The sequence below is a fragment of the Aquarana catesbeiana genome, linkage group LG06 (genome assembly GCF_042186555.1).
Source record: "Aquarana catesbeiana isolate 2022-GZ linkage group LG06, ASM4218655v1, whole genome shotgun sequence".
NCBI lineage: Eukaryota > Metazoa > Chordata > Amphibia > Anura > Ranidae > Aquarana > Aquarana catesbeiana.
This window is the reverse complement of record NC_133329.1, coordinates 112,016,515-112,039,981: the sequence shown is the minus strand read 5'-3', so window position 1 is coordinate 112,039,981 and position 23,467 is coordinate 112,016,515. Positions and strand designations below refer to the sequence as shown.

General features: G+C 41.5%; 1 protein-coding gene across 3 annotated transcripts in view; it reads right to left on the bottom strand.

Annotated features, from left to right (window-relative positions):
- Positions 1–23,467, bottom strand: part of SCNN1B (sodium channel epithelial 1 subunit beta) — a 170,816-nt gene that overhangs the window by 69,357 nt on the left and 77,992 nt on the right. For all 3 annotated transcript variants that reach the window (XM_073636694.1, XM_073636693.1, XM_073636696.1), the window contains 2 exons: positions 19,043–19,233; positions 17,883–17,989 (listed from right to left, as the gene is read on the bottom strand). In XM_073636694.1, the coding sequence (XP_073492795.1) occupies positions 17,883–17,989; positions 19,043–19,233 (298 nt within the window). The remainder of the gene's footprint in view (positions 1–17,882; positions 17,990–19,042; positions 19,234–23,467) is intronic.

Here is a 23,467-nt window from a genome sequence, read left to right as displayed (position 1 = left end):
TATAATGGCGGCTGGTCAGCAAGTGATTAAAGTAAAAACTTTTTTCCTAGTTTTAGCTAGACGAGAATGGTTAGAAACATTGTCATGTTTTTATTACACATACCACTCTGAAGAAGCTTCTTTTACTGAAACACATCAGTGGGATACATGTTTTGCTAGGACAGACTCCTGGATGCTGGTAGAATCTATCTATATTGGGCCTTTAGGAGATCCCTGAAAACTCACTTATTCAGAGAAGCCTATCCCACACCCACTTAACATCTGTCCCCGAGTCACCCCCATCAAATCATTCCCCGCATCTATTACCTTTTGTACCACCACCCCCTCCCTTTAGATTGTAAGCTCTATGAGCAGGGCCCTCCTATCCCTTCTGTATTAAACTGTACTGTAATTGTGCTGTCCTCCCCTCTACATTGTAAAGCTCTGCGTAAACTGTTGGCACTATATAAATCGTGTATAATAATAATATTAATAATCTATATTATCCATATGAAGGTGCAAGTCATCTTGTCACAAAGTCATGGTGCTCAGATCATATAAAAGAATTCAAGAGCACATTGTTGGCTGACTAAATCTGTATTGTTTACACATACTTAGATAGCCTTTGGATATTCCAATCTACATTCATATAAAAGTGTGTTTAATTTTTTGGGGGGTAACAGATAATATGCATATTTTTGGATATTACTGTATATAAAGTGTGTAACATACAGTGCTGTAAAAAAGTATTTGCCCCCTTCCTGATTTTTTTTTGCATATTTCTCACCCTTAAATGATTCAGATCATCAAACAAATTTTAATATTACACAAAGATAACCCAAGTAAATCCAAGATGCGTTTTTTACATTATTATCTCATTTATTAAGGGAAAAAAGCTGTTCATACTTGCCTGGCCCTAAGTGAAAAAAAATAGTCCCCTCCCATGCTGAATCATGAATGAACTGTGATTAACCACAATTTTTTGGAAAGCTGAGTTAAATTTCACTTTCCACACTCAGGCCTGATTACTGTCAGACCTGTTGAATCAAGAAATCACATGAATAGAAGCTGTCTGACAAAGTGAAGCACTCTAACAGATCACCAAAAGCCACACATCATGCCACAATCTAAAAAAATTCAAGAACAGATTAGAAACAAAGTAATGTATCGGTCTAGGAAGGGTTTCAAAGCCAGTCCTAAGACTTTGGAACGCCAGTGAACCACAGGGAGAGCCATTACCCACAAATGGAGATAACCTGGAACAGTGGTGAACCTTCCCAGGAGTGGCCAGCCTAGAAAAATTGCTCCAAGAGACGACTCATCCAGGAGGTCATAAAAGAACACAGAACAACATCTAAAGAACTGCAGGCCTCACTTGCCTCAGGTAAGATCAGTGTTCATGATTCAACAATAAGAAAGAGACTGGGCAAACATGGCATCCATTGGAAAGCCCCAAGGCCAAAGCCACTGCTGACCAAAAAGAACACAAAGGCTCACCTCACATTTACCAAAAACATCTTGATTATCCCCAAGATTTTGGGCAAATATTCTGTGGAATGATGAGACAAAAATGTACCTTTTTGGAAGGTGTGCGTCCTGTTACATCTGGCATAAAACTAATACAGCATTTCAAATCAAGAACATTATACCAACAGTCAGACATAGTGGTGGTAGCGTGATGGTCTGGGGCTGCTTTGCAGCTTCAAGATCTGGGCGACTTACCATAATTGATGGAACCATGAATTCTGAGCTCTACCAGAAAAAAAGGAAAGTTTCCGGACATCAGTTTGTGACCTCAAGCTCAAGTGCACTTAGATTATGCAGCAGGACAATGATCCGAAACACAACAGCAAGTCCACCTCCAAATGGTTCAAACAAAGCAAAATTTAGGTTTTGGAGTGGCCTAGTCAAAGCCCGGACTTAAATCCAATTGAGATGCTGTATCATGACCTTACACAGGCTGTTCATGCTGGAAATGTGGCTGAATTAAAACAATTCTGCAAAGAAGAGTGGGCCAAAATTGCTCTGCAGCAATGTTAAAGACTCATTGGCAGTTATCGCAAAAGCTTGATTGCAGTTGTTGCCGCCAAGGGGGGCACAACCAGTTATTAGGTTTAGGGTGCAATTACTATTTCACATAAAGCCAGGCAGGTTTGGACATCTTTTTTGCCTCAATAAATGAAACCATCATTTAAAACTGCATTTTGTTATTACTCAGGTTATCTTTGTGTAATAATAAAATTTGTTTGATGATCTGAGTCATTTAAGTGTGCCAAATATGCAAAAAAAGAAAAATCCAGAAAGGGGGCAAATACTTTTTCACAGCATTGTATATGTACCTTTTGGTAGTTCAAGAGTTTGTAATCTTTTTAAAGTTTATTAGGTTGTGGCGTTTAGCTCACTGTCATCTGGAATCATAAATCTTATTTCGATTTATCATTCATACATTAAATTATTACAGTATTTATTACTGTTTCTATTCCTTTTGGGGAGATCTGACTTATGTTACCATAAGAGAAAGTGAGATATAATCCAAATTTTTGCAGCTATCATTGGAACAGACTTAGTGGAAGTATCTCCAATACAGGAACTTGTTCCAGTGACAAGATGGGATTTATTCTTGTGTTGGAGAGATTTTTGTCCCTTCCAAGTCTAAATGTTTTGACTGAAGTTACAGGTTAAACACGTATCAGATGATCTCACACATTCCCTTTGAGGCTTTGCAAGTTATTGAACAAGCCTTAGATTGCTGGAATTATGCTTGCCATGACTCAGGAACTTTGTTCCTCTGACTGAAACAGAACTTTAAGAATTATGTAAATTATTTGCTGAAGAGGTCACAGTGATGAAAGAGAGAGGAGATAAGGGCGCTCTGGTGGAGGTGGGTAGCTGGTCAGAGAGATGATAGTGATGAGGTGGCACGTCTGACGAAGGAGCCGCACATGCTCCGAAACGCGTTACTGCCCCCTTCTCTACACTGACACCACCAGCCTTGTGTGTCCCACAGTGAATACAGGCTTCCCTGCTGCCTCCCCTTTTTCCAACATGCATGAGAACGCTTTACAGCTGCTGGACAGTTCTACACTGCTCTCTACCACCATGCTGAGGATGGACACATGCCACAGATGAGGACTCCTGATTTTATCATGTTTTTTAACACTCAACAATCTTGTAAGTGCTTTTAACCCTTTGTGCACTTTATTAAATTTTGCATACTGCACTTAGAGGCGCCTTTCTTTTCCTTTTTTATATCCACAGTGATGAAAGGCGTAGGTGCAGAGTTATGTGACGTCATCCCGCACACTGCCCCAGACAAGCAGCAGCATAGCAATATATCTGGGTGCTGGGGGACAGCACAAGGAAATGTGAGTGTTATTGGAACTATGTGTGTGTGTTTTTTAAATAAAAAGATGTTGTGGCATTCCTTTCTGCTTTTCCTGTGTCCACCAGCATGAGTGTGTGACATAAGGAGACAAGGTTTTAGAAATTTGGGGTTTAACCCTAATGTTCTTTTTCAGCAAAGATTGACCCAGGGAAAGTGTAAACTTGAACTTTTGTGTTTTTCTTAAGAAGCACATGTGTTTTTTTGGGAGATCCCACTTTATTTGGAATTGGACTTTATTTATGTGTATATATGAATTTGGATGTACACTCACCCGCCAACTATTAGGTACACCTGTTGAATTGCTTGGTAACACAAATTGTTAATCAGCCAATCACATGCTAGCAACTCAATGCATTTAGGCATTTAGAAGTGGTGAAGACAACTTTCTGAAGTTCAAACCGAGCATCAGAATGAGGAAGAAAGGGATTTAAGTGACTTTGAACTTGGCCTGGTTGTTGGTGCCAGACGGGCTGATTTGAGAATTTTAAAGATGCTAATCTACTGGGATTTTCACACACAACCAGTTTACACGCAAGGTTCACACACAAGGATTTACACAGAATGGTCTGAAAAAGAGAAAGTATCCAGTGAGCGGAAGTTGTCTGGAGGAAAATGCCTTGTTGATGTCAGAGGTCAGAGGAGAATGGGCAGACTGGTTTGAGATGATAGAAAGGCAACAGTAACTCAAATAACCAATCACTACAACCAAGGTATGCAGAACACCATCTCTGAATGCACAACAGATTGAACCTTTATGCAGATGGGCTACAGCAGCAGAAGACCACACCGGGTGCCACTCCTGTCAGCTAAGAACAGGATACAGCTACAATCTGCACAGGCTCACCAAAATTAGACAATAGAAGATTTGCCTGGTCTGATGAGTCTGGAGTTCAGCTGCAACATTCAGATGGTAGAGTCAGAATTTGGTGTAAACAACATGAAAGCGTGGATCCATCCTGCCTTGTATCAATGGTTCAGGCTGGTGGTGGTGTAATGATGTGGGGGATATTTTCTTGGCACACTTTGCGTCTCTTAGTACCAATTGAGCATCATTTAAACGCCACGGCCTACCTGACTATTGTTGCTGACCATGACCATCCCTTTATGACTACAGTGTCCCCATCTTCTGATGGATACTCCCAGCAGGATAATACACCATGTCACAAAGCTCAAATCATCTCAAAATGTTTTCTTGAACATGACAATGAGGTCACTGTATTCCAATGGCTTCCACAGTCACCTGATCTCAATCCAATTAAGCACGTGATGCTATCATGTCACTATGGACCAAAATCTCTGAGGAATGTTCCCAACATCTTGTTGAATCTATGCCATGAAGAATTAAGGCAGTTTTGGAAGCAAAAGGGGTCCAACCCGTTACTAGCAAGGTGTACCTAATAATGTGGCAGGTGAGTGTATATAGGTAAGCTTTATGGGCACATACTGTATGAATTCAATATTTTACATTTGAAGAAATATGGTGAATATATTAATGTAAGCAATGTATATGCATCTGTAAAACTATTAGAACAATCGCTTGAAGTTTAGAAAAATCTTAACCAACGATAAAGTGTTGTTTTGCAATAACATATATATTACTGCATCACACAGAATTCTTACTACCAATTCTATCTAAACTGATCAGAACATAATCCTAACGTAATTTCAGAAACAAAACACCCTCTCTCTGAAAAAAACACATCTGCTTTTAAAAGAGACACCATTGTCATAACCGTCATAACACAACAAACATAGACAACAAATTATTCTGTGTAGCACAATATTGAGTCCATAACGCTTCCACAACTTTATTATGAACATGAGGCCAGACATGTGTTTTGCCTCTTAGTGGGGCCTAATTGTAGACTCAACAATTAAGCCCCACTAGGGGGGTAAAATGCGTCAGTGGAAGAAAGTCTGTGGAGTGTGTCTTATCTTGTTATTAATAAAGATCCTAGAAGCATTTTGGATTTGTAGAGTCTGGCCAGATAGTATTCATTTCTACTGCCCTATGGGAGCTGATGGGTCCTAGAATGAGTTTGCATCCACACCTGGTTCTGCAGGAGGGCAGGACAGTGGAGTGGCATAGGCTGGAGATTTCTATGTAAATTATTCTGTGTTTAGGATTTAGGTCAGACAATTTGCATATTAGCAGTCCTTTCATGTTCTGAATTGGAAGAAAAATCATTAGGCTATATTTAGAGCTCTAAACAACTCCACCGAAGCTTACGGGAAAAGGTTTTCGTTTGTATGTTAAAGGCTGACTTGCAAAGACAGTTTATATGTTTAGAGGAAGATGTGTATCAGAAAGGTTGATGTGTCTTGTTCAAGCAGGCGTGTCCAGCATAAAACATAACCACAATGATAATTGAATTTAATTACAATAACAAGAAAGACATTTCATTGTTTATACTATAAATAAAAAATGAAACAACCCATTTTTTTTCCTGTGAACCAGAGAAGGTTGATAGCATTCTTTGGAAAGAAAGTAAAGACAGATTTCACTAAGAGGGAAAAATCATTCCAAAATTTTTGTATAAAAGGTTGAATTTCATAGCGGGAATATCAGCTTCTGCTACATGAGACATCAATAGTGAAGGCATAGATATATTCTGCGCACTTGTTTCAATACCAACAGCAGGAAAGGGAGGAAGCCTTGTGTTAAAAGCAGTTGTTTCTGGAATCTGTCCAATACCCACATTTTATTTTTCTCCAAATTTTAGTAACTTTATATTCAACAATTGTATTCATTTGTGTAGTATATTAAAGTTTATTTATATATATATATATATATATATATATATATATATATATATATATATATATATATATAGTTTTATAGCTTTTTTAGTTTTTGATAGCATAGCAACTGGCAAAGGATTAAAAATCCTGTATGGTTTTACAGCTATCTGGAGCTTTTTCTTCACTTCCTGTCCCAGGGACAACCTTTTGTTTTCTTTTAAGTAGGCTTTATTTTGATTTTCACAAACATTTAGCTTACAAAAAACAAAAAGAGAAAGCCCAAACGGGTGCAAGATCAAGAATTACAAAAATACTTGAAATTAGTAACCAGAGCTTATTGGTACATCTATCCTCAAATATATATATATGTACTGTATATGTATATATACAGTATCTCACAAAAGTGTATATGTTTTATTATATCTTTTCATGTGACAACACTGAAGAAATTACACTTTGCTACAATGTAAAGTAGTGAGTGTACAGCTTTTATAACAGTGTAAATTTGCTGTCCCTTCAAAATAACTCAACATACAGCCATTAATGTCTAAACCTCTGGCAACAACAGTGAGTACACCCCTAAGTGAAAATGTCCAAATTGGGGACAAAAGCCATTTCCCTTCCCAATGTCATGTGACTCATTTGTGTTACAAGGTCCCAGGTGTGAATGGGGAGCAGGTGTGTTAAATTTGGTGGAAAATAATGGTGGCCACACAAAATATTAACACTTTGGGCATGTTCACTTAGGAGTAGGGATCGGCTATCTGTTCGAGTCGAACATGAGTTCGACTCGAACATTGGCTGTTCGCCCGTTCGCCGAACAGCAAACAATTTGGGGTGTTCGCGGCAAATTCAAAAAGCTGCGGAACACCCTTTAAAATTCTATGGGAGAAATCTAAAGTGCTAACTTTAAAGGTAATATGCAAGTTATTGACATAAAAAGTGTTTGGGGACCTGGGTCCTGCCCCAGGGGACATCTATCAATGCAAAAAAAGTTTTCAAAACTGCCGTTTTTTCGGGAGCAGTGATTTTAATAATGCTTAAAGTGAAACAATAAAAGTAAAATATTCCTTTAAAATACCTGGGGGGTGTCTATAGTATGCCTGTAAAGTAGTGCATGTTTCCTGTGTTTATAACAGTCCGAGAGCAAAACGACATTTCTAAAAGAAAAAAAAGTCATTTAAAAGTGCTAGCACTAGTGCCGGCTTTTAATGAATTGTCAGTCCCGACAATACACATAAAAGTAATTGAAAGTCATTGAAAATTTTTTTAAAAATGCGTGGGGGTCCCCCAAAATTCTATTACCAGGCCCTTGAGGTCTGGTATGGATATTAAGGGGAACTCCACGCCAAAATACAAAAAAAAATGGTGTGGGGTTCCCCCCAAAGTCTGGTATAGATTTTAATGGGAACTCTGCACCACAAAAAAAAATGGCATGGGGTTCCCCCAAAAATCCACACCAGACCCTTATCCAAGCACACAACCTGGCAGGCCGCAGGAAAAGAGGGGGGATGAGAGAGTGCCCCCCCTCCTGAATCATACTAGGCCACATGCCTTCAACATGGATAGGATGTCCCCATGTTGAAGGGGACAAGGGCCTCATCCCCACAACCCTTGCCCAGTGGTTTCATAGTTTCATAGGTCTAATTATTTACCAGTGAATTACTATTTTTGTGAGTCATCTTCTGGATAACACAACAATTTATTTGTAAGTATCAAGCACATGGTGATCTGTCTGATTCAGAGGTGACAACACCCAGGTGTTTAGCTGCCTCGTCTCCTTGGTATGATCAATGATCCCAGTGCTGTGAACATCATCATTAGGGATGAACCAAACAACCCCCGGTTCGATTTGCAGCAGAACATGCGAACAGGCAAAAAATTAGTTTGAACATGCGAACACCTTTAAAGTCTATGGAACGTAAAAGTGAAAGATAAAAAGTGCTAATTTTAAAGGCTTATATGCAAGTTATTGCCAAAAAAGTGTTTGGGTCCTGCCCCAGGGGACATGTATCAATGCAAAAAAAAAGTTTTAAAAGTTTTCGGGAGCAGTGATTTTATTAATGCTTAACCACTTACCGCCCGCCATATAGCAGAATGACAGCGGCAAAGTGATTTCAATATCCTGACTGGGCATCATATGACGTCCGCAGGATATTGAGCCACTGCGCGCCCCCTGGGGAGCGCATTGCGGCAATCGCTGACACCCCGCAACACTGATCTTGGTAAATAGTCTCTGACGAGACTCTTTACCACGTGATCAGCCATGTCCAATTACGGCTGATCATGATGTAAATAGGAAGAGCCGGTGATCGGCTTTTCCTCACTCGCGTCTGACAGAAGCGAGTAGAGGAGAGCCGATCGGCTTCTCTCCTGAAAGGGGGGGTCTGTGCTGATTGTTTACCAGCACAGCCCCCCCTCGGATCCCACCCAGGACCACCAGGGAAGCCGCCCAGGACCATCAGGGAAGCCGCCCAGGACCGCCAGGGAAGCCATCCACACTGGACCACAAGGTATGCCCCCTAGACCCCCAGGGAAATACTAATCTGTGCCCAGGCAGCTGCCAATCAATGCCCAGGCAGCTGCCTATCAGTGCCCACTCACAATGCCTACCACTGCCAGTGCCACCAGGGATGCGTATCAGTGCCCATCAGTTCCACGTATCAGTGCCCAGCAGTGCTGCCTATCAGTGCCCATCAGTGCCCAGCAGTGCCGCCTATCAGTGCCCAGCAGTGCCACCCATAAGAACCCATCTTTGCAGCCTTTCAGTGCCCATCAGTGTCGCCTATCAGTGCCCATCAGTGCCACCCAGTGCCACCCATGAGTGCCCATCAGTGCCGCCTATTAATGCCCATCAGTGCTGCATATCAGTGCCACCCATCAGTGCCGCCTACCAGTGCCCATCAGTGCTGCATATCAGTGCCCATCGTCAGTGCCTGTCAGTGCCCGCTCATTGGTGCCACCTCATCGGTGCTGCCTTATCAGTGCCTGTCAGTGCCGCCTTATCAGTGCCCAATGCCCATCAGTGAAAGAGAAAACTTACTCATTTACAAAATTTTTTAACAGAAACAAAAGCAAAACTTTTATTTTTTCAAAATTTTTGGTCTTTATTTGTTTATCAAAAAATAAAAACCGCAGAGGTGATCAAATACCACCAAAAGAAAGCTCTATTTGTGGGAACAAAATGATAAAAATGTAGTTTGGTTACAGTGTTGGATGACCGCGCAATTGTCATTCAAACTGTGACAGCACTGAAAGCTGAAAATTGGTCTGGGCAGGAAGGTGTATAAGTGCCCTGTATTGAAGTGGTTAAAGTGAAACAATAAAACTAAAATATTCCTTTAAATATCGTGCCTTTGGGTGTCCTTAGTATGCCTGTAAAGTAGCGCATCTTTCCCATGTTTCTTTACAGTGCCACAGCAAAATGACATTTCTAAAGGAAAAAATGTCATTTAAAACTGCTTGCGGCTGTAATGTATTGTCGGATTGCGGCAATATAGATAAAAATACCAAAAATACAAAAAAAATGGCGTGGATGTCCCCCCAAAATCCATACCAGGCCCTTCAGGTCTGGTATGGATATTAAGGGGAACCCCGCACCCAAATTTAAAAAAAAATGGCATAGAGGGGCCCCCAGGCACAATATACTCTGAACAGCAGTATATATACTATACGGCTTGCCCTATATACCATGCAGAAAATTGGGCCTTAGGTGTTGGTGGTACCAGAACACTGTAAGCCCTCACAGTTACTCTTGGGTGCAGGAGCAGGCCCTGCAGTAAAATATTATATCAAAAGTTGTAATTACATACCCCTGTTAAACAGGGGCAGAAAAATTGGACCTTGGGTGGTGGTGGTGCCACAACACTGTAACCCCTCACAGATACTCTTGGTGGGTGCAGGAATGGTTCCTGCTGTGAAACACGACTGCCTGTTTCTTGTCCTTCTGTGACACCCCCTCTCTCTAGGCTCACGTTACTCCCTTCCTCGACCTGGGAACCAACACTGGAGCCTTCAAATCGCTGCGCATCCTCCAGCAGCATGTAACCAACACTGTGGTTGAATAATTCTGGGGACTCCTCCATGCATGATGGTGGGGCAACGGAAGGAGTGACTGTGGACAAGGAGCCGGTGGAATAGGCCGCTTTGACACCTGCACTGGAAGGCAAACTACTCTGAGCCTGGGTGACAGAGGATGAGGAGGATGAGGAGGATGAGGACGGCTTGGTTATCCACTCCACCATCTCTTCTGTATGTTGTGGCTCAATAACACCACCACCTGCAGAGGATGCACCATGTCCACGACCACCACTGTTGACTGTAGACACAGAGGCTGCTTGCCCTCTTTTAGTGGCCTGTGAGCGTCTGCCTCTCTTTGGTGGTCTTCCGGACATGATGTATTTTTTGTTTTGCAACATCACACTACACTGTATGAGATACTGTGTACACTGCCTGAAGTATATCAGAAAGTGTACAATGGCTGCACTGCATTGTATACTGTGTACACCACCAGAAGTATAGTAAAAACTATACACACTGTATGAGATACTGTGTACACTGCCAGAAGTCTATTAGAAACAGTACACCATGGAATGCACTGTTGTTATAAGCTACACTGAATGCAGAATATATATATATATATATGTGAAAGACTCACCCGGGACAGAGGCTATTGGAGGGGACTGAATGTGAGCCTCTTGCCAACAGATTATGGGCCCTGGATATTAAGGGAACAATACTCTGCAAGGTGAATTAGAAACCCAGTCTGATCTGTACTAATCAGACTCAATCGTGTATATATGTATATATTGTATGTTGTCTCATTCTGTTGTGGACTCTTTGCTGTGGTCATTTGGGATGTGTGTCCCTGTAGAGGGAGGGGGGATTCCTCCAGCAGCCCCCTACTGATAAGACTGATTCATAATGCTGGGACAAATACTGTTAGGAGATGCTGATGTCAATTCCAGCCACCTGTCTGTCTGTTGCCTGCTAGAATGTGTTTATTGTAAATAAGTCTACTATGGGATCTAAGAGTCATTAGATCCCCATTGTTGTTTGTGTTAATTAACTCTGCTATTGTGTTGATTTGTGATAATGTTGATTGTGTTTTCTGAGCTACAAGACGGCCAGTCTGGCCTAAAGGTCATGACTGAGTCATCTAGGCTGTCTAAAGGGATTAGTTAATTAGCCCATGTTAATTAGGTTTCTGGTCACAGGTGTATGTTCAGAGTAATATGAGCACCTCCTCTTTTACTGTATAAAAGAGCCTGTATTCCTTTCAATAAAAGAGATTCCTGTTTGAACTTACATACAGCCTGCCTGGTGTTTGTTCTGAGCTACACAACTGAATTAGAATGGCACATAGCTGTAGTTCTAGTCTCGGAGCATCGGATGACCGAACCATCAGATGTTGCGATCTGCAATCTGATTCTATAGAGCAGAGGAGTGTCGGGAGAGTGGAACCAAGCGAGCAGGGGCTCGTTACAATATATATATATATATATATATATATATATATATATATATATATATATTAACTAGACTGTATATATATTTTTTTTTAAATTTCACTCTTTGTTATATTGCAGCCATTTGCTAAAATCATTTGAGTTCATTTTTTTCCTCATTAACCACTTCAATACTGGGCACTTAGACACCTTCCTGCCCAGACCAATTTTCAGCTTTCAGTGCTGTCGCAGTTTGAATGACAATTGAGTGGTCATGCTACACTGTACCCAAACTAAATTTTTATCATTTTGTTCCCACAAATAGAGCTTTCTTTTGGTGGTATTTGATCACCTCTGCGGTTCTTATTTTTTGCGAAACAAATAAAAAAAGACCGAAAATTTCGAAAAAAATAAAAGTTTTGCTTTTGTTTCTGTTAAAAATTTTTGTAAATAAGTAAGTTTTCTCTTTCACTGATGGGCACTGATAAGGCGGCAATGACAGGCACTGATATGGCGGCACCGATAAGGTGGCACCAATGAGCGGGCACTGACGATGGGCACTGATATGCAGCACTGATGGGCACTGGTAGGCGGCACTGATGGGTGGCACTGATATGCAGCACTAATGGGCATTGATAGGTGGCACTGATGAGCACTCATGGGTGACACTGGGTGGCACTGGTGGGCACTGATAGGCATTGATAGGCGACACTGATGGGCACCGAAAGGCTGCAAAGATGGGTTCTTTTGGGTGGCACTGATAGGCGGCACTGCTGGGCACTGATGGGCACTGATTTGCGGCACTGATGGGCACTGATACGTGGCACTAAAGGGCACTGATACGCGGCACTGATACGCGGCACTGGTAGGCATCCCTGGTGCCACTGGCAGTGGTAGGCATTGGAGTGGGCACTGATCGGCAGCTGCCTGGGCATTGATTGGCAGCTGCCTGGGCACTGATTAGTATTTACCTGGGGGTCTAGGGGGCATACCTGGTGATCCAGTGTGGATGGTTTCCCTGGTGGTCCTGGGCGGCTTCCCCGGTGGTCCTGGGTGGCTTCCCTGGTGGTCCTGGGTAGGATCCGAGGGGGGGCTGTGCTGATAAACAATCAGCACAGACCCCCCCCTGTCAGGAGAGCAGCCGATCGTCTCTGCTCTACTCGCGTCTGTCAGACGCGAGTGAGGAGAAGCCGATCACCGGCTCTTCCTATTTACATCGTGATCAGCCGTGATTGGACACGGCTGATCACGTGGTAAAGAGTCTCCGTCAGAGGCTCTTTACCTAGATCGGTGTTGCGGGGTGTCAGACTGACACCCCGCAACAACGATCGCCGCGATGCACGCCCCCGGGGGCGTGCAGCGGCTCAATATCCTGCGGACGTTATATGACGCCCAGTCAGGATATTGAAACCACTTTGCCACACACAGCACCCCATATTGACAGAAAAATACAGAATTGTTGACATTTTTGCAGATTTATTAAAAAAGAAAAACTGAAATATCACATGGTCCTAAGTATTCAGACCCTTTGCTCAGTATTTAGTAGAAGCACCCTTTTGATCTAATACAGCCATGAGTCTTTTTGGGAAAGATGCAACAATTTGTTCACACCTGGATTTGGGGATCCTCTGCCATTCCTCCTTGCAGATCCTCTCCAGTTCTGTCAGGTTGGATGGTAATTGTCGGTGGACAGACATTTTTAGGTCTCTCCAGAGATGCTCAATTGGGTGTAGCTTCCCTGATGGTTTTCCCGAGTGTGGCTCGGGGTTAAATTTCAGTCCCATTAGCGGCAACCCCGAGCTACACTCAGGATTACTTTGCAGGGTCCTGGTGCGGCGTTACTTACCTTGTCCCCAGGATCCTGCGATGTCCTCCGCTGTGTCTGCGGGCTCTGTCTCCTCCGAAGCCTCTCCGTGCCAGGCTCCGTTCCCTGCGAGCGTCGCGACGCACGGGGGCGGAGCCTGGCGGCAAATTAAAAAATGTAAAAACCATAACACATACAGTACTGTAATCTTACAGATTACAGTACTGTATGAAATTATTTCACTTCCCTTTTGTCCCCAGTGCCTTGGCCCATGCCCTGCATGCAGTTTTATATTATATATGCTGTTCTTTCTGCCCGGAAACTGGAGATTGTCCATAGCAACCAAAAAGTGTCCCTTTACGTCAAAAGTGGCTTTAGACCAGCTAGAAAACAGCGATAGTAAATTAGAACACTTGCAGAATTGAGCGATAGTGAATCGTGGGGAAATTTATTTTATTATTATTATATTATTTTTTTTTTTAATTATTTATATTTATTTATTATATTATAATTTAAGTTTTTGTGTTTCAAACTTCATCATACCCGGGATATCTACTAGACTCTTGTTTGGACAGATTTAAGTGTGTTATTGTTAAGAATTACAGGCCTACAATATAAAACGCCAAATTTCCATGCAAAATAATTGTACCGCTTTCAGCACCTAAAATCCAAAATAATCATCCCGCCAGGGAGGTTAAGTCAGGGCTCTGGCTGGGCCATTCAAGAACAGTCACGGAGTTGTTGTGAAACCACTCCTTTGTTATTTTAGTTGTGTGCTTAGGGTCATTGTCTTGTTGGAAGGTAAACCTTCGGCCCAGTCTGAGGTCCTGAGCACTCTGGAGAAGGTTTTCATCCAGGATATCCCTGTACTTGGCCGCATTCATCTTTCACTCAATTGCAACCAGTCGTCCTGTCCCTGCAGCTGAAAAACACCCCCACAGCATGATGCTGCCACCACCATGCTTCACTGTGGGACTGTATTGGACAGGTGATGAGCAGTACCTGGTTTTCTCCACACACACCGCTTAAAATTAAGGCCAAAAAGTTAGCAGGCCTCGCCATGGTCGACCAAAGAAGTTGAGTGCACGTGCTCAGCGTCATATCCAGAGGTTGTCTTTGGGAAATAGACGTATGAGTGCTGCCAGCATTACTGCAGAGGTTGAAGGGGTGGGGGGGTCAGCCTGTCAGTGCTCAGACCATACACTGCACACTGCATTAAATTGGTCTGCCAGAAAGAAGCCTCTTCTAAAGATGATGCACAAGAAAGCCCGCAAACAGTTCGCACAAAATATTGACACTTTGGGTCCAATTTGGACATTTTCACTTAGGGGTGTACTCACTTATGTTGCCAGCAGTTTAGACATTAATGGCTGTGTGTTGAGTTATTTTGAGGGGACAGCAAATCTATACTGTTATACAAGCTGTACACTCACTACTTTACATTGTAGCAAAGTGTAATTTCTTCAGTGTTGTCACATGAAAAGATAGAATAAAATACTTACAAAAATGTGAGAGGTGTACTCACTTTTGTGAGATATTGTATATATTAATACAACGCCTAATGTCTATTAGAAACTTTACAAACTATATTAGATACTGTGTACACCACCTGCACTGTATTAGCAACTGTACACAACGGAACGCACTGTAGATTAAGGCTATACTGAATGCAGACTATATATACTGTATTTATTGGCGTATAACACTCACTTTTTCACCATGAAAATCGGGTGCAAATAGCGTGTGCGTCTTATACGCCAATACTACAATTTCGGCTGCCTCGGAGGCAACGGGGGGGGGGGGGCTTGACGAGTGCCGTCAGATTACATACAGTGAGAATCTCCTGTTTACTTGGCGGCCTCTGTAATAGGAAGTCAATAGATGGCAATGGCGAGGCTGCTGCATTGATGGCAATGGTGAGGCTGCTGCATTGATGGCAATGGCGAGGCTGCTGCATTGATGTGGACTAATAAGGCTCTATTGATGGCACTTGTGAGGCTGCAGGTGGGCATTGATCAGGCTGCATTGATGGCAATGGTGAGGCTGCAGATGGGCACTGACCCTTATTTTGCTTCAAAGTTCCTTATTTAAAATTTAAGGTTTTTTCCTGAAACTTCCCTCTTAAAATGAATGTGCGTGTTATACGCCTGTGCGTGTTATATGCCTATAAATACGGTATATATATATATATATATATATATATATATATATATATATATACACTGCCTGAAGTGTATTAGAAACAGTATATACTGTATTAGATACTGTGTACACCACCTTCACTGTATTAGCAACTGTACACCACGGAACACTTTTAAGGCTACACTGAATGCAGAATATATATATATATATATATATATATATATATATATATATAAATGCACCACCTGAAGTGTATTAGAAACAGCACGGAGAGGCAACACTGGATGCAGAGTATATATATATATATATATATATATATATATATATATATATATATATATATATATATATATATCAAATATCAAATACACTGCCGCTCTTAATGTAACTCAAGCTATCCCTCTGTCCACGCCAACAACACTACACACGGCCGCTCTGTAAGCAGCCTTATATAGTGTGGGCCGTGGGCTTAGTCTCCCTGAACTTTGAAGGGGAATATCGTTGTTATGGCAGCAGCTAGCTGCCATAACCCCAGCATCCTCTTCTTCAGTGAGCGATCAGGTTTCCAATAAAAGTGGTCTCTGTGGCGGATTCACCGCGAGAGCACTTTTACCGCCGGCGGGAGAGGGCCCCCCTCCTGCAACTCTCCGGTGCCCTCCGACGCTTACCGGAACCGTCTGTAGCGGCGGAGGCGATCGGGTCTGCTCCCTGGCTTGGTATAGAGATGAGTGAGGGGAAGATGGCCCCCACCCGTCTCCATACCATTGCAGGGCGGAAGCGACATCAAAACGTCACTTCCGCCCATAGCTCTTAAAGGGACATTTTTATTTTATTTTGTTTAAATGACATTTAATTATTTTTTTATTATTGCATTTTAGTGTAAATATGAGATCTGAGGTCTTTAACTGTAACTCAAAACATGCAACCTGTAGAATTTTTTAAATGTCGCCCTAGAGATTTTTAAGGGTAAAAGTTTGTCCACATTCCACGAGCGGGCGCAATTTTGAAGAGTGACATGTTGGGTATCAATTTACTCAGCGTAACATTATCTTTCACAATATAAAAAAAAATTGGGCTAACTTTACTGTTGTCTTATTTTTCAATTAAAAAAAGTGTATCTTTTCCAATAAAGTGCGCTTAGAAGACCGCTGCGCAAATACGGTATAACAGAAAGTATTGCAACAACCGCCATTTTATTCTCTAGGATGTTAGAAAATAATATATATATAATGTTTGGGGGTTCTAAGTAATTTTCTAGCAAAAAATTTTTTTTTTAACTTGTAAACACCAAAGCATAGAAAGAGGCTCAGTCATTAAGTCTCAGAAACAGGCTCGGTCCTTAAGTGGTGAATTTAAAATAAATCTAGATATGGGGGCAGGGTGCTAATTATATGCTTCCTCTATAGTGCTGCCTTTTGTAGAACACATTCTTGTCGTTGCATGGTTCTATACACCCTGGGGGTTATTTACGAAAAGCAAATCCACTTTGCACTACAAGTGCAAACTACAAGTGCAAAGTGCACTTTAAATTGCACTGAAAGTGCACTTGGAAGTGCAGTCGCTGTAAATCTGAGGGGTAGATCTGAAATGAGGGGAAGCTCTAAAGATTTTATCATCCAATCATGTGCAAGCTAAAATGCTGTTTTTTATTTTCCTTGCATGTCCCCCTCGGATTTACAGTGACTGCACTTCCAAGTGCACTTTCAGTGCAATTTCAAGTGCACTTGTAGTTTGCAATTGTAGTGCAAAGTGGATTTGCCTTTCGTAAATAACCCCCCTGTGTTATAGATGCTGAATAAAATGTTTCTTTTCCAGTTTGTTATATTACCTTTCCACAAATGGAAAGGTAACATAATATCACAGTGCTGGATCGAGATAGGGCTCAGGTAAGTGTAAGTATAGGGGGTGGCTGGGTGGGGGATCCAGTGCACAGAAGGTTTTTTATCTTAATAGAGAGAATACATTAAAGGTAAAAACCTTAAGCTTTTATAACCTCTTTAACATTTTTTTACATTTTCCCTCACTTTCAGTCCCAGTGACAATAGTCACAAGGACTAATATAGAGGGTGACTCTGCCCTACTTAATCCAAAACTTAAAAAAAAATGGGACAGAGGAGCCTGTCTGGTACTTTATATACAGCTGGGAGTGAGCCGCATTGGAGTGAATGTCCGTTATGATGCTGACTACTGTAGCTACCACCTCAACCCCCTTCCCTATGAAATACTCAGGTTCTCTTAAAACTTTGTGTGGTGATATAGTGTATGCCAGCTGTACATCTTTCCCTGGCTGTGTACTATGTGACATGGCTGCTTTTTTTTTTTTCATTCAGTTCAGCCTGATAATTGATCGGATATTACACTGACATTTACATCAAGGACGTACCAAAATCAGCTCCCGGGTTAGCAGATTCTAACAGCTCCTGACCTTCTTGACCCCAGTTAAAGATGTAACAATTTCCATAATCTTGGTGGAAAATATGGGTGAAATTCCTGAAAAAGAGAGCATGGAAAAACATTTTCTTTTTATATTTCAATTTTCTATTTCAGTTTTTAACCACTTTTTCTTTTTGTCCCCTATACACATCTTGAGTTTTGTTATTGGGTTTAGATGAGCTTTAAACTGCTGCAGTAAAAACTATGAAAGTTTCAGCAATAAAGCATACAATACGTAACATTCAAAGTAGTGTGAGTGTATTCTACCATCAAAGTAAATAAGGCATATTTACATTTTTTAAAAGGATTCTCTATCTAAAGTGGTAATAAAAATCTAGTGAAAGCCAGTTTTAGCTTTGCATTCAGTCTGAGAATTTTTATCGCCCTTTCAGTCACACAGGGTAAGTTGAAGGTTTCCAGTAAAAAAAAAAACACTTCAACAGCACCTTTATTAGCTTGCTTTCAGAATTTAAAAGAGAACCTGTCACCACATATAATGTGGCAATGTCTGTACTTGGGCTATCAACACCCCTTTTTCTTGATAAAACTACTTTTGTGCACCCCGGAAACCCACAAGCCCAGATGGTTGGCACATGTGAATCTCAACTTCCAGCCATAGTTAAGGGTTTGGAAACCTCTCTGCACCCTGCAATTCATAGGGGGCTCCTCACTAAAGGTTATTCTGAGGGGCAGTGAGGCACATATTTTGAATATCTTTACATTTATCCATACATTTATAAAGACTGCTGTTTTTTTTTCAAAATTGCTTCTGCTTTAGTTAAGTCTTTAGGGAAAAAAAGGTTATCCTTTTAAATGTCATCAAATGCTCCCAAAGACTTCTGATTTTGTCAGAACTTTAAGGTTCTGCTAGAACTTATTGTTTCTAACCAGCTGAAAGATAAAACATTGTCCGACCTCAATTAAATGGTATGGAGTTTTGCCATTTAGGCAAATGAAAAGTGGTGGTTGGCTGATTAGGGAATGGAGGGATAGATCAGGAGCATACTATAGGTCCAAGTAAAAAAAATAAACAGAGAAGACAACACTTTGTCTACTTTATAATCCTCCCAATAGAAATTTTGAAACACACCTCTGGAAATAGTTTCATACCTGTAACTACACGGTTGTCCTCCAAACATGCAGGTGAGAATCATATCCTCTGCCTGGTACCCCATTTTAACCTTTTCCTCTTCTGGTATTTTGGAAAATATGTTGGAAAACTGAAGTAGGTACCAATCTTTAATAGCTTGGGCACCGCTTGTAAAATTACGATAGCTGCACTGCGTCCTATTGTTGGTGCACTGTAGGAAAAAAGTCATAAGGGGGAAATACTATATAAGAGGCACAGACCTTATAAGCTTTTGAAGAAGACCTCTGAATAAAATTGGCCATAGATGGATCCCCTCTAAACCGGCTGAATTTCGATCAGTGTGCGGCCATTCCTGTTCAACAGAAGTCAATCATTAGATTGACGTCTGTCAAATGGACAAGCTACTGTCAGAATACAATGTCTCGGCGGCCCAAAAACCTACCATCACCAGTTTGGGGGAGCTCCATAATGAAAGAGGGAGAATAGAAGATCTCACAGGAGAAAAGTAGGGCTTTTACAAGGCAGAGGCAATGCCTAATGATGTTGAGAGATGAGCTTGGGTTTAGCCTGAACTCAGAAGGCTGCTGTTAGTGCCAGCCCTATTCCCCGCCCGCACCTGCACATACACAAAAGAGGCAGGGATGCTCATGATTTCATGGACCTAACATGGCCTTATTAGGTCAATATCATTAATTGAGTACCACCCTTTTGGTAATACTTAGTAGTATTTTTTTTGTCTCCATTATTTGAGTACCACGAGACCCTCAGATGATCTCGTTGATGACGAAACGCGTCAAAATTGGGCCTAGCGACTGCCAATAACTAACGTCATCACGCCGATCGGAACAGGAACTCACGAGTGTTGAGAACAGAGTGAGGTAGGAGATGACGCCTGGTTACTGCTCCTATTTGGACGTGTACGGATGTCAAATTGCCTATTTGATTTGTTTACATTGTAAGTGCATTTCCTAAAAGGGGGGTTTGATTTCTTGGATTAAAGCTTTTTAAAACAGAATTATGCTATGGATTTTATCTCTTTTGCTTTGGTTTGAGAGAGTCAGTATGAAATCCAAACCCTGTGCAGAAGAGTGTCAGTGAGGACATCTATCTATAAAGAGATACCAGAGGTCACTGTTTGAGGCTTATATTCCAGTATAGTCTGGTAAGAGCATTTACAATAGGGGAGGCTCATTCCCCCAGCATTTCTCACGAGTGGAGGTGTTGGTGGTAGATTGCCGTGGATAATGGACTGAATGATGTCTTTTACCGGATTTAATCTTTTCACATTACACTGATTGCGGGACTTATCACCTTTTTGGTCTAAACATCACCGCTGACTGCACTGCATTTTTGATATATGTTTATTATTGTCTTTAGTTTTAGCACTGCCTTTTTGGATGTGTACCATGAGGCCATGTTAGGTTAATGATGTCACATATGTGTAAGTGCGGATCCGGGTGGGAATCCCTCGCCTGTAGCTGATTGGCCTGACAATTACAGCTAACTTCTGGGTTCAGTCGAATTTGGTTTCAGACCAAATCCAAGCTCATCACTAATGGTAGCAATACATACTGTGCATAAACAATGTCCTACCTACAAAGATATACAATACATTATATTGCAACAAACTGCACAACCCTGTGATGTGACCCTGCAATCCCATTGTGACAAAGTCACTCTGTATAAAAGTGACTTTACAATTTCTGACTGTTGTTCTGAATGCTTGAGAGTGGCTGTGCTGTGCCTTTATGCACATTGATCTATTGCTGTGTATTATATGGCTGGGGATAGACTAGTACCCTGTGCCAGGAGGTTGTGCTACCTGCTATTCCTAGATCTCTTAGCTAGGAAATATGAGACAGAACATTTACTGGCCTTATACTTTGTAATGACAAGATGCATTGATCTCACCAACTGATTGATCCACCTCTCACAAAGTTTCTACAAACAACTGCTACACAGCCTAAATATATTCATAATGACATAATCCTAAAAAGTGCTTTCATCATTCTTGTAAAAAAAAAACAGGTTGAATTATGACTTGGTGGAGTTATGGTTGTAACTGAGACTCCACCAAGCACTCCAGGAAGCATTATCTTCTACCTTACTAATACAGTTTTCTTTTTCTGAAGTGTCCCTATAAACTCAAGAAAGACACAAATATTTACTGATTTGCATTGTACTTACCCATCTTACAGTCAATACATAAATACTAAATACTCAATACTAAATACATACCAGGCGCCTCAAAATAACTCTTACAGTTATTTTCATTAGAAAGCAGCCACTGCCTAGCCACAGAGTAGAAAAGCCTGACCTCTGTCTACATGCTGTAGAGAAAGACCCTTGCTCTACTGTATGTAGTGAAGCAGTGGTCTCTTTGCAGAGATCTAACACACTCCCTGCTGAGTCAGACCTATAGCTCCCAATGAATAAAGTTTGTGTTCTCTCCTCATTTGAGAGTTCTAATTCTGAATCAGTGGATGGCATGTTGGACCTCTGTATAGAGGCCAATGCTTCCATACAGATAACGAGGACCCTTCTCTACAGCATGCTGGCAGGGGATAGCATTTTTTACATGGGCTGTGGCTACTTTCTAATTAGAAGGGATTGTAGGATTTTGCACTGCTTTTGGCTAGAGGCAGTGCTCTGTTACATTAGTGTTGTCCTCTGAAGAGCCATTCATGGTAGATTGTTTTAAAAGGCATTTGACAACTGGGAGGCATTATGTCACTTCCTCTCTGCCTGTTTTAACCCCTAAAATCTTTCACCGCCATTCTGCGGACAGGACAGCCATTTTCACTTGTCCAGCCAACTTTGCAGATTAAGGAAGGGCGGTAAAAATGTGGGTCAATGCCTGCTTTTAAGCCCCCTCCCACCAACTGAAAGTGTATTGTCCAGTCAGAGAATGCTTTCTATTCATTCAGAAAATGAAAAGCATTCTTTGAATGGCACCCATGCTGAGAGGCCAACCTCTTGTGTTCAGAATTCATCCGGCCAGCCACTCAGCACGGGACCCAGAAACAAATGGATGCCACTAGAGTAGCCCGTGTCTTCTTTCCGTGATTTACAGCTTCCAGGGTCAGGTATGGGTATATACAGTGGGGACGGAATGTATTGAGACCCCCTTAAATTTTCATTCTTTGTTATATTGCAGTCATTTGCTAAAATCATTTAAGTTCATTTGTTTCCTCATTAATGTACACACGGCACCCCATATTGACAGAAAAACCACAGAATTGTTGACATTTTTGCAGAATTTATTAAAAAAGAAAAACTGAAATATCACATGGTCCTAAGTATTCAGACCCTTTGCTCAGTATTTAGTAGAAGCACCCTTTAGATCTAATACAGCCATGAATCTTTTTGGAAAAGATGCAACAAGTTTTTCACACCTGGTTTTGGGGATCCTCTGCCATTCCTCCTTGCAGATCCTCTCCAGTTTCTGTCAGGTTGGATGGTAAACGTTGGTGGACATCCATTTTTTGGTCTCTCAAGAGATGCTCAATTGGAAAAGGGAGCGTTTTACATCAAAAAGACATATAAACAAGTACAAGTACCATCATCCCAAATATCTTTTACGAGGGCAAAGGGCATGAGGTAGAGAGAGGCGCAGGTAGCTGCCACTGTCGATCAATATCTCAATACCGCATGCACTAAGGCAGAAACCCCTAAAGAGGGGGGGGGGGGGAGAAAACGAGGGGACTATTCCGGTACCAGGTATGTTTACTAATAGTAATAAACAGTGATAGTGACAAAAACTGTAAAAAAATATAAAAATTCCATTTTAATAGAAACCATGATTAAAAGATTGTAACAATGACACATACAGTTGCAATTAAAAAACGGGAGCAATGCATACAACCAATTAAATTACAACTTGTAGTGTGTAGACACAAATAAAGCTTGAGTTCTCGACCGGTTTCGCGTTTCACCGCTTCCTCAGGAGAGCAATATCTGTGGTGCAACATACAGTAAATGTAGTAAATACAATCATACACAAATTATACAGGGATATAGGAAAGCAGCAAGAACAGTGAACAATACGTTATATAATATACAAGATAAATAGAATAAGGATGGGCTCACCCGTTCTATGGTTGCCTGTGGGTACGCATAGCCCCAAGTGGTTCCCCCCGCGGCGAACACAGGGGATGACTAAACAGACCCTGGGTAGATAATTGTATAATAAGATAGAGTGAATAAGGAGAAATGAATTAAGGGGAGGGGTAGAGTGGGGGGTGCCAGTGATGTATTATTTAGAAAATAAAACAGTGTGCAAGTAAGCAAGGAACCACGGGAAGTGTGTGAATAGGGGAATTGGGAGGGAAGGAAAAGGGGGGGGGGGAAAGAAAAAAGGGGGGAGGGAAGGGGGAGGGGAAGGGAAAAGGAAAAGGGGAACAAAGGGGGAGAGAAGGAGAGGAGAGAAAAGGAAGCGAGAGGGG